The sequence below is a fragment of the Limulus polyphemus genome, unplaced genomic scaffold (genome assembly GCF_000517525.1).
Source record: "Limulus polyphemus unplaced genomic scaffold, Limulus_polyphemus-2.1.2 Scaffold3877, whole genome shotgun sequence".
In the NCBI taxonomy this organism is placed as follows: Eukaryota; Metazoa; Arthropoda; class Merostomata; order Xiphosura; family Limulidae; genus Limulus; species Limulus polyphemus.
The window spans coordinates 53668-65606 of NW_013669487.1; the positions used below are offsets into that span (position 1 = coordinate 53668).

General features: G+C 31.7%; 1 protein-coding gene across 1 annotated transcript in view; it reads right to left on the bottom strand.

Annotated features, from left to right (window-relative positions):
- Positions 1-3235: 3235 nt before the first annotated feature.
- The window catches only part of LOC106470208 (forkhead box protein O-like), a 40414-nt gene continuing 31710 nt past the window's right edge, over positions 3236-11939 (bottom strand). Inside the window, exons 4-5 of the mRNA XM_013930746.2 lie at positions 7866-8095; positions 3236-7661 (exon numbers count right to left, since the gene is read on the bottom strand). Of these exons, the coding sequence (XP_013786200.1) occupies positions 7413-7661; positions 7866-8095 (479 nt within the window). The 3' untranslated portion in view covers positions 3236-7412. The remainder of the gene's footprint in view (positions 7662-7865; positions 8096-11939) is intronic.

Here is an 11939-nt window from a genome sequence, read left to right on the forward strand (position 1 = left end):
ATGTGAATTATAATCTACAGTTTGATACCAAACTTATTGACAAAAGCTCATGAAATAGTAGTTCAATAAAATTTTGATTTGTTCTGCCTTGCTCCAGTCTTTTATACCCCACTTAAGTGCCATTGGCAATATTCATCTCATGACACTCTCCACCTATGTCGATGTGCCCTCAATTCTGGTATTGTATAATGCTATCACTTTTTCGATACTGACCCCATCCCAGTCTCTAACACCAGCTTTTAGTGAGGAGGAAGGGTGGGAGAAGAAGTAAGCATTATTGGAAATACATTTTAAATTTAGAAAAATGTTAAATTTAAAACATACATACCTTTTTTCACACTTATAGCTAGAATTCCACATTGAGAAGGTGGAGGGGCCAGTAAGTAGCTGCACTGCACCCAGAACTTAATTCCTGTATCTCAGTGGAATTGTACCAAAGTGATCATCACTATAAGCCAGCCCAATCAGAGAGCCGAGGTTCCACTACTCGGTTCACGAGTGGTGGTCCAGCATAGTACAGTAATACGACCCGGTCAGCTCCTAGATGGTCTTATGGAACACCTTATTTCTACAGACTGTGGTATTATTAATAAAGTATATTGAATTAGTGGTTGCTACTGTGGAATTGGTTTGATAAAAGTACACCTGCCTAGACATCATTCGCCACAGAGTGAAAACAAGGTAAGGGACCCTGAAAAGTAGCAATGAAAATATTCACCCCTCTGTATAATCTAGCAGAAATGGTTAAGATGGCTACAGGGGGTAGGCAAAAACTCTTAGATTAAGAGACTACCAAATAAGGCAAATAATGTGAGATAAAAGTATTGGGGGAGGTTCACACAATCAATTTGATCAAGCCGGGCCACTAAGGACGTAGAAATATGACAAATTTGATTAGCTGTGACTTGCAGAAGATTCCTCGCTTTCAAATAGAGCCCAAAATAAAATGTCGTTGTCTAGCATTTCTAAAAGCATTAGAGCAGGCAACAAAACCTTCAAGACCCTCACTGAAAATGACCATGATCAAAATCTGATCAATCATATTAGTAAGAAATAGTGATCAGATGAATCAGTGAAAATTACTTCAACCCTTTCCTGTCTGAAAGAATCTTGGGTAAGAACTGGTCTGAGAATGAGAAAATGGTCTGTAAACAAACAGAGCAAGTCACTCCTATCTGTGATCAGATAAAGGGGATATATGGCATATTTGAGTCAAGTCACAAAAAGGTGTAGAGAAAGAGAATGTAATGTAATCCTAATATACCTGGTAGGTAACTGGAATACTCATTTGGAACCAAGGAGAGTATTGGTGACTCAAAAATTATGTAGTCGTGATAATTAAATGATAGTCGATAAGGTTGCATTAAACAGGGCAACAGTGGAAGATGCAAAAACCTCTGCCTATGAGCCAGGTCAAAAAACGAGTTATGGTTGGCACTTCTACCTAAATTGGCTTCAACCTCCTCTCAATACACAATATTACTGATATGCATATCATTTTCGTTGATAAATGTTCATCTCAGACTAAGAAAAAACTGAGACAGATACATGGCAACCTTAGACATTAAACCCGGAAGGTATGTGAAAGACTCCATAATTACTATATCTGAAGCTTGAGCTTCTGGAGAGCAGGGTGTACCTAGGCATATCAAGGCTGCCTCCACAGAAATAGCCTAGGAAGAGGTGAACACTCCAGAAGGTACTGCAGAAGCAAAAACCAAGGTGTAGAAGCCAATCTTTTGCTATCAATAGGACCCGACAATGGGTTGGAACAAATCATATTTAGGACCCTGCATAACATATGAAATGGAGAGAAGACCTAGAGTTGTAATCCCGTCTTTTCCTGACAGAATGCAACCATTGCCAAATCTCGAAGATGAGGAACTGGAGACCAAAATTGCCAGTAGTTGGGTGATCCAATGAGAGGCCAACCCACTAATCAGAATTGCAAAATTAGAGCCAATCCAACAGACGCAGCATCTATTCTGTTTGGATAATCAGTTGCACTGCAACAAGAGTATACTTAAAACACATTCAAGCATGTAACTGTTCTTAATTCAAAGGAGCCTAACAAGTACAATTCTAGACTGTCCTTTTTATTTCAAATATTATTGGGCAAATGGGTCTCAATTAGAACAAACTGTCCTTAAAAGGACAGGCTTGGTAATCCGGCTTGGAATATATTGTACTCTCTGAAGTAAGGCATAGTCATCAGCCTATTATTAGTAGACTTTGAATATACTATATGGCATAGTGAGATAATAAAGTGGATCAAATAAATTAGTGGGTACATAACTTCTTACAACGAAGTTTTATGCCACAAATAAGGAAGATGAGAAATTTTAATAATATAGTAGAGTCGTACTCAGCAGCGTGGAATGAAGGCTAATGAACTACTATGACAGTACAGTCATTAGACAGAAATGTAAAGAGGTGCTTATGACAAAACTGGGAAGGAAAAATAACCAACAGCTAGATGTAGTGTTTATAAGAGAAAAAAAAAATAAAGTGTGGATTTAATCGTATTAAACTGTAAAAGGACTGAAAGAAAATAACCAGTTGCAAGAATACAATGACCAATTTCTGATGATTATGGTAGTTGCAAAGGCAGTAATTAAATTGTGAAGTTTTGTTTTAAATAAGAAATTGGATTCATGGCCACTTGCAAGAATGTTTGCAATAAGATAGTGAAAGGATAGTCTGTTGCTAAAATGTTTGTGCTAAAAACAAAGATAATGTTTTCATAATGAACATCCTACAATGTAAAATATAACAATTTCTATCATCTCTTTAAAATGACAAGTTGTTACTAAGAGGATGAGTTATTGTATTTACAGAAATATGTTTCTGTTGAAAAAATAGCTTAAATAATGCTAATGAAATATGTTGGTTTAACAATTTTGCTAAGCATATTTCATCATAGAAATAGTATGAATGAAAAATACTTATATAAATACAAAAAATAATTTACTTTAGAAAACATTCAAGCCATAAAAAATAGTTCTAATTTAATACAAGCTATAAGAAATATCTTTTTAAAGAATGAAGTAACAAAACTCTTTTGTTCAAAGAACAAACATTTTGAAATTAAATGGTACCTTTTGACTGGTTTAAAAGTTACATTATACTTCACATGGCAATATAAAACACTAAAACTATTCCTAGCAAATAAAACTTGCACTTACTAGCTTTAATGTTTAAGATATTCTGTGCATATTAAAATACAATAAAGATATTTTATTCAACTTCCCTTTATTCACACAGATGTGACAAGCAGCTTTATTTGTACAATACATATACAATAACATTAAGTACAATGTGCAACATTTCACCTGGGCACTGGTTCACTTACAAAATATAGCATTTTCATGAAAATATATATATTATTAGAAAGCTATATATCTGGAATTATCAAACGTAATTTCTAGTACTTAAAATTTAATGCAAAGATTACTGGAACAACAACAGCTTCCAATTATGAAAATAATCAGTAAAAAATTTTTAAGCTATACAGTACTGTCTTACTGTCTATAATTTGACTATATTAACATTTCTATTGCAAGTCATAGTGTAGTGTACTGTACCAATCTTACTGTTGATAAAATTGTTTTGTGTAATTCTGTTTACTTTGATTCAAATGCAGGTAAAACTGCAAAATATTTTTTATAACTTTATTAATTGTAATCTTACAGAAAGCAATAATTGGACGTGCTTCTTCAATTCTGTTATCAGTGATCATACTGGAGGTAACAATGTAATTTAGTTGTGTAACTGTTATCAATGACCATACCCAATGTAAGGCTGTAACTCAATAAATCTTGAAAGCACAAACTTAAGCAAAAATGCAGTACTTCTGTATGGAAGTTCATTATGCTAATATAATAGTACCCTGACAAACAATTTATAGGCATAATGAAGTGGTTTTATTTTGGGGAACATACTATATGTTTTAACAAAACACTGGTTTGTCTTCTTCGGGTATGATTTACAGCTAAGCATACAGGATTTATGTACAAAAACAAAAGATGCAACGGTTTAATGTTAAGGAATGTTGTCACCTAGCAGCAGGATTACAGCTAAAGACAAGATTAAGGTTGGCCAAGTGTGTTTGAGTGAGGTTAGCTGAATAAACTTAATCTAATGCCACTTACATTGATAGGACCATTGTCAACGTTTAGTGAAAGAACACTTGCTTTTGATTGCTATTGTTTTAAACAATCTCTCTCTCTCTCTTTTTTTGGGTTGGTGTAGGAGAAAAATGTTGTATGCTTAGCTGTAAATTATACCTGACAAAGACAGGTAAATGTTCTGTTGAAATATGTAGTATGTTTCCCAGAATAAATCCATTTAATTATGCTTATCAATAGTTGTTTGTCAATTTGCTGTTAACAGTGCATTAATAACGGCCTTACTCCAGGTAACTAAGTCAATCAGTAGTTTAAGAAAGTATATGGTATATTTACAGATATTTTAAATAAACTAATAACATTTATATTATTCAATAAACAGCTCTCTCTGTGCAAAAGAATGAAGCCTTAAGTATAAAATACTAACATTGCTAACTAGTAATGCTTTGTACTTTAAAATTTGTACAATATATTTTTTCACAACAATCAGCATTTTTCTTAAAGCAGAATCAGAATTTTGATGTTTTTTGTAGTGAAGTGACAAAACTGCACTTAAATGACATCCATGACTAAAACAAAATCAATAAACTTGATATATTTTTTTAAATATTTGAATAACTGTGGAGAAAAGCAGTTGCGATCTTAACCAGTCATGCTTTAATACTGGGAAACTAGATACATGGCATGAAAGAGACTGACAAAGTAGTGCAGTAATTTCATTGTCAATAAAATGAGACAAATGGATGATTATATATATATATATATAAAACCTGTTTTATACAGATAGTACTTGAAGTTATAAAAATGAAAAGGAACATGTAGGTTTTAATACACGGACAGTGAACAGGCTGGTTGGCTTCAAGTTCAAGTAAAAGTTCTATAAAGCATTAATAATACATTGAGAATTAATCTAAAGAAATTATACAAAATTTAGAGAAAAACCTCTATGAACAAACTGCTGACAGAGTACTGAGAGCTTTACAAAATCATTATATATATATTGCAAGAAATAAGAACAGGTCCATGCAGCTATAGTCACAGTTTTTCAAGTGATGCATATAAGGTTTTAATAGTTTATAAATATGTTGTAGCAAAAACCTGAATCAGTCAATTTTTCTATAATTAAACGTTTTTGAAAGAGACATTTAAGGTTTTATAATCATTTAATCACTGTATGAAATTTGAGCATATTGACTCTCATACAGTCTTAGAGAAATATATGCAATATTTTAATACTGATATATGTCACCTCTATATGGTCTTTTGTTTTTGCCAAACACATGTCCAGTTTGTTTCGATTATGAAACTTATATTATTTCATCATTAAAAGCTTAACAGTGTTTAAAAATTACTAAACATTTGTGTAATTCCCTAGTTTACTAAAATTTGGCAGATTTATGATATGAAAATCAACCTCAATTAATATGAATAATTTGAGTGTTAAAGGCAATATGGAAGGTAATAAATTCATTAGCCTTTGTAATAAAGTAAAATGTTGCACAATGTTATAGATACACTCAATATTTTACTGTAATTTATAATACTGAAAGAATTAACCTGTTGTATGAATATTGAATGACATGCAGACTACTGTGTTTCAAACAAAAAGTAAGATAATGTATAGACATAGGCTTACGACATGTTAGTCAAAGCACAAAAATTCTAAAAACTAACTATTTCATTGCTGAGTTTTTATTAATAAAAGTGAAAGTATGACTAAAGTTCTATTGAAAGCAAAACAAAACAACAACTTTTTTTATTTATTAGTTTAGATATTATTTCAAACTCTAAATTGTGGCAGTATTTCCAAACAGTTATAGTAAAAAAAAAACGTTTTTGTAAATTAATGTATCAAAATCACATTATTTACATATTTTACCTTTTTTATTTGTACAGTTAAAGCTGTTTTATCACATTGCTTACAACAGAACATTTTACTGTTCCTTTTTTTAATATTGTAATAGTTCACTAAATTCAGATTATATTCAGATGTATATTCTTAAGTACTTTGATAAGCAGTGTCTACATTTAGCAATATAATCCCCCAACACTTACCATTGAAATTTTGCTTTACAGCTCTGTGTAATGATCCTAGTCTTATATATATATTCACAGTTTTATGCTATGAAGTACAAACCAATCATCAGTGTGTTCATTACTCAATGATCACTTGTAAATTCTCAGTACAGTTAGAACATATTTTTTAAGTACCAACTTAAGAACTTAGGTGAATGAGCTATTAAACCTTCCCACATGCTTCAAATTTGGCACAAGTATCTTTTCTTTTTTGTATAACTAGTCAAAAGCATAACTTGAAATATGTAACCTATACATGATCTTTTTTTTTTGTTTTTGCCACACACATACCCAAAGCAAAGTAGATTGAAATTACTTATTATTTTATTTCTTATAAGAGGATGATTTTACTTTAATAGAAACAGATCAGCATTCTTTGAACCGAAATTACCTTCAATTCAAAGGTTTTCATTAAGTAAATATAACAATTACATATTTTTGACTCTCAGATTATCAAAATGAAACCTTATTTACAAGCCTTAAAAATACAAAACTTTTGTTGTTTTCAGATGTCACTGAGCTGTTGGTTAACCTATTTGTGTATCTGTTTGTTTCCATTATAATGTTTACTCATAACAAAATGCCACAGTGCTATGTCTTTCATTCTCCTGTTTTCCGTCTTAGTCCATTTTGCTCAGTTACAAAATCTGGATTGTTCTGATGCACACATATATATAGATGAAACAATGACAATGAGACAAAGGGCATGAGGAATAGTACTAGGAAGTTTATAGTCAGTGACACCACACCTTTGAGGCTAGTAACTGGTTTGTATCCCTGACTAGGAGCACTAAATGGTGTGCTACATCTAATAGCTAAAATAGCTGGGTAGGCTATATGGCAACAGTCTTTTTGTACAAATTATACAAACTACACTGGCCATATAAAGAATTAAACATTTTTCTTTTTTAAATTCTCATCAAATTAATGCAGCTATATAATGAAAAATTAAATTCTTGTATTAATAAATAAAGGCTTCTTTTACCTACAACATAAACTGAGCTAATATTCTTTTGTCTGATGTTTAAATTTATGTTTGATGAAAAAATAACTTATGCTTGATACAGTCTATCAAGTTTAGTTAATTACTAACTGGTAGGTAAAACATTAACCAGCTATCAGGTAGAATTTTTGTTGCTTTCAAAATTTTAAGGCACAGTTGTTTTTGTACAAAAAAACATACTCTCATACAGAATGCTCTTCTTTCTTTCATCTATTATTTGTTATAGCTGTTGTTTCCTGGTTATCCTCATTAGGGTAAGGACAATGTAAACTGTATGAGCCTGGTCCACTGGCCTGGGTAATAATATACCCAGTACAGCTGAAGGCTGGTATTGTTGATTCATCAGTACCAAGTGTAACTGTTTGACCAGTAGAGTGAAAGATTAGTGGGGAAACATTCTGAGAGTTCACAAGAAGCTGCATTCGGTCCTCGCCAAGGTTCTCCCAGATTCCCTTCTATATGAAACAACAAAAATAACTACATACTTATAATAATAAACTATTATAAGGCTATTTTATGCACAACTTGAAAGTACATAACAAAAATTAAAGGAAGAATTACATTATTAAATTTAATAGTTAAGGATCATTAATTTCTGATATTATATATTTCTACTCACATAGAGTCACAGATTTTTAGAAATTATGTTTTGAGCCTACCTGCAGGTCAACTTCTGATAATAAAGGGTCAAGACACTCTACAGGAGCCAAATGACCACCAGAGTGATCTGTCTGTGTACCAGTAGTTACTGTATTATCTTGAATTTCATTAGAATTACTAGTAACATCCATGGATTGCTCAAGGGGGTGGCAAATGGTTGTGCCATACTCTTGTGCTTCTATGGGATAAACATCTTTTAGGTGTCCTTTCTCGAGGAGCTCCAATCTCTCTATCAAAAACAAATAAATGAAAATATTAAATAAATCTGCTGAGAAAATGCAAAATACAGCCAAATAGTTAAAATGAATCTAGCTGGTTTGTGAATAATCCAACAAACTATTTCAAAACTACAAGAAACATTTAACTACTCAGAAAATACAAGATAAACTAACTAGTATTGAAATATAAACATAACCATCTACTCTGAAAGTTCATAATACCTGATTACTGATTAGTGTATACAGTAATCAGGCAGAATGTATACTAGGTGTCTAGCTAGTTAATAATATTAAATCAAACCACTTCAAAAATACAAAATACAACTAGATGGTAAGAACATACAAGATACAACCATCAACTCTGAAAATGTAAGATACAGCCAATCAGTAAAAATATACAAGGTACCAACAATCAAAATATAAAGTTACAACAAACAAATTGAAATATATATGAAAAAGACTCAGTTACCTAAAAATAACATTACAACATTCCAAAAAGTATGAGATACATTTACCCAGCAGAAACTGTAGGATGAGAAACTCTTTTATTCAGTTGCCCAGTTCATCATTGGCTTTGGTTAAGATCTTAAATGAACCGAAATGAATGACAACATCATATTCACTTAGGGCCTGCCCAAGTAAACTTGACTTAATGGGTGATCCAATGTTAGCATGTTTTTTCACACATGGTAGTAATTTTTTGTGGTAGAACCTACATAGCTTTGCTGACAGCAAGGACAAATAAACTTATGAACTACAAAAGATATTTACAAAAGTTAAATTTGGTCCTTAAATTTAAAGAAAAATCAAAGGCAACAATTAGGTTTGAACACACACCTTAGTTGTATCTGCAGGTATACCTTACTAATGACATTTTTCAGTCTATTGTTAATAACCAAAAATATTTACCCAACAACCAAAGGATATTTAGGTACATCAATTAAATATTGTATTAACACTTTGCTTATTTTAAATAATTATAAAGTATTCTATCAATGATGTAAATTGCAAAATCTTTTTTACTCAAGAATATTTTAATATTCATAAATTCTTTATATGTGCTAGATATCTCATAAACACAGGAAAGTAGTATTTTCACTTAATTTTTTTTGAAAATACTTGGAATACAACTTTTAAAACTAAAATACAAGCTTGTGAATGTTTTTTTGAGATATACTTCACATTTGAATTGTCCACTATTATTACTGATTGAAGTGTCCAGAAATGTAAGTTTACGATCCAGCTGATGTTCTACAGTAAACTTCACACTACATAGTGTATTGTTCAAATATTATAGAAATTGGGAAGCTTCATCAGAATTTTTGAAGATGGTAAAAGTATCATCAACATACCTATATATAGTAGAGCAGTTAAAATTGTTGCGGACAAATTTCCAATCATTGTTTTTTGTGAAAACATAAAACAGATTGGGAACAGATGGTACTAGTCTTTAATCCATAACAACGTTGTCAACCTTATCATAAAGCTTTCTATTCAAATGGAAATAAAAATCTTTAGTGTCAAAATTAATCAGTTTAAAAAGACTGGTTTTGGAATATTCACTTCATTGAACTTGTCATTGTAAATCAAATCAACAATTAAGTGTACGGTGTCTCCTGAAGATATATTTGGATATGATTCTATGTCAAAATTGGCACAATGAAAACTACTGTCAAACTTCAACTGTTGTATTTTGGAGAAAACTCAAAACTGCATTTCAGTGTCTATTCATTTGTAGAAAACTTCTTCAAAAATTCAACCAAAAAACCAGCCAACCCATTATTCTGAGTTCCAATGGTAGTTGCTATAGGTCATAAGAGGCATCCCTCCTTGTGGATTTTTGGTAATCCATAAAGAATAGCCTGAATGACCTCCTATTGGTCTCATATCCAAATACTGTTTTTCATTAACAATGCTGTCTTTCTTCAGTTTCAATAAATATTATTGCAATTTTGTTTCCCTTTTATCAGTAGGATCATGATGCCATTTCACTTACAATTTCTTCTGCTTTTATTTAAGATAACAATATAATTCCATTTGTCTGACTTAGAAATGAGGGTCACTGATGAGGAGTGGAATTCTCCGAAACTAGTCTGGCTCACAGACCCACCCCCAATGAAAGAATAGACCATTCCAAGCTTTTACTTGTTGTTAAACAAGTGTTAAAACAACTTTATTCAATTATGTACCAGCTGCCTAGTGTCGGCTAACAATGCCAATACGAAGAATTAAATTGTGGCGGATTACTATAAGTTCTTCAAATACGTATAGAATGATAGGTTTCTTTTTTGTGAGTGTAAAACACTTAAATACACCAGTTTGATTTTCGATACCATAAAGGTTTGGTTTGGTCTGATATTTCATTAGTGGTAGTGTCCAGGGTCACTGATGAGAAGTGGAATTCTCCGAAACTAGTCCGGCTCACAGACACTCCCCACCCCAATGAAAGAATAGACCATTCCAAACTTTTACTTGTTGTTAAACAAATGTTTAAACTGTAATCTATGTGCTTAAATGTGATGGAATTCGAAATAGCAGCTTGAAGTTGCATCTGTAGATATGCTTTTTCATGAGTACCTATTAAAATTTGTGACCCTCCCCCCTTTCAGCTCTTGGAGCAGCTTACGGAACAGCCAAGTCTGGCACAGGAATTGCTGCAATGTCAGTGATGAGGCCAGAGCTGATCATGAAGTCTATTATTCCCGTAGTTATGGCTGGTATTATTGCTATATATGGGTTGGTGGTTGCAGTACTGATAGCGAATAATATCAAATCTCCTTCGGATGGATACAGGCTTTACACGTAAGTGTAGATACACAGTTTGTAATTTTTTTTATCTTGTAGTTGGAGCACCATTTTAATAATTTGAAGTCATTTGGAATATGCATTCCCAATTACTTTAGCTTTTAGAGGACTCTCTTATTGCTTTAATTTCAATTTGTTTTGGAAAAAAGAAAAAGAATCTGCACAGGTAAAAGTTTCTGAAATTGTATATTATTAAACAGGTGAGCAACTACATATCTTGTAACCAAACCAGTACATTTTTCTGAAGTTAAAATTTAGGCTTAACAATCGCACTAAAAGCCTTCTTTAGAAGAAGATCGCACATTGTGGAAGTTTAACATTAGTAGCACACGTAAAAAGTTTACACACAATTTTCTCTTTACCTGCATTAATAAAACAGAATAGTGAGATATCATTAACTAACCCAGCTGCTTTAATTAAACAGAATATATATATATATATATCATTAGCTAATTCAGCTGTATTAGTTAAACAATATATATATATCATTAGCGAATTCAGCTGTATTAGTCAAACAGAATATATATATATCATTAGCTAATCCAGCTGCATTAGTTAAACAGACTATATATATCATTAGCTAATTCAGCTGTATTAGTTAAACATAATATATATATATATCATTAGCTAATCCAGCTGCATTAGTTAAACAGAATATATATATCATTAGCTAATTCAGCTGTATTAGTTAAACAGGATATATATATATCATTAGCTAATTCAGCTGTATTAGTCAAACAGAATATATATATCATTAGCTAATTTAGCTGCATTAGTTAAACAGGATATATATATATATATATATCATTAGCTAACCCAGCTGCATCAAACAGAATATAGATATTATTAGCTAACCCAGCTGCATCAAACAGAATACAGATATCATTAGCTAACCCAGCTGCATCAAACAGAATATAGATATTATTAGCTAACCCAGCTGCATCAAACAGAATACAGATATTATTAGCTAACCCAGCTGCATCAAACAGAATATAGATATTATTAGCTAACCCAGCTGCATCAAACAGAATACAGATATTATTAACTAAC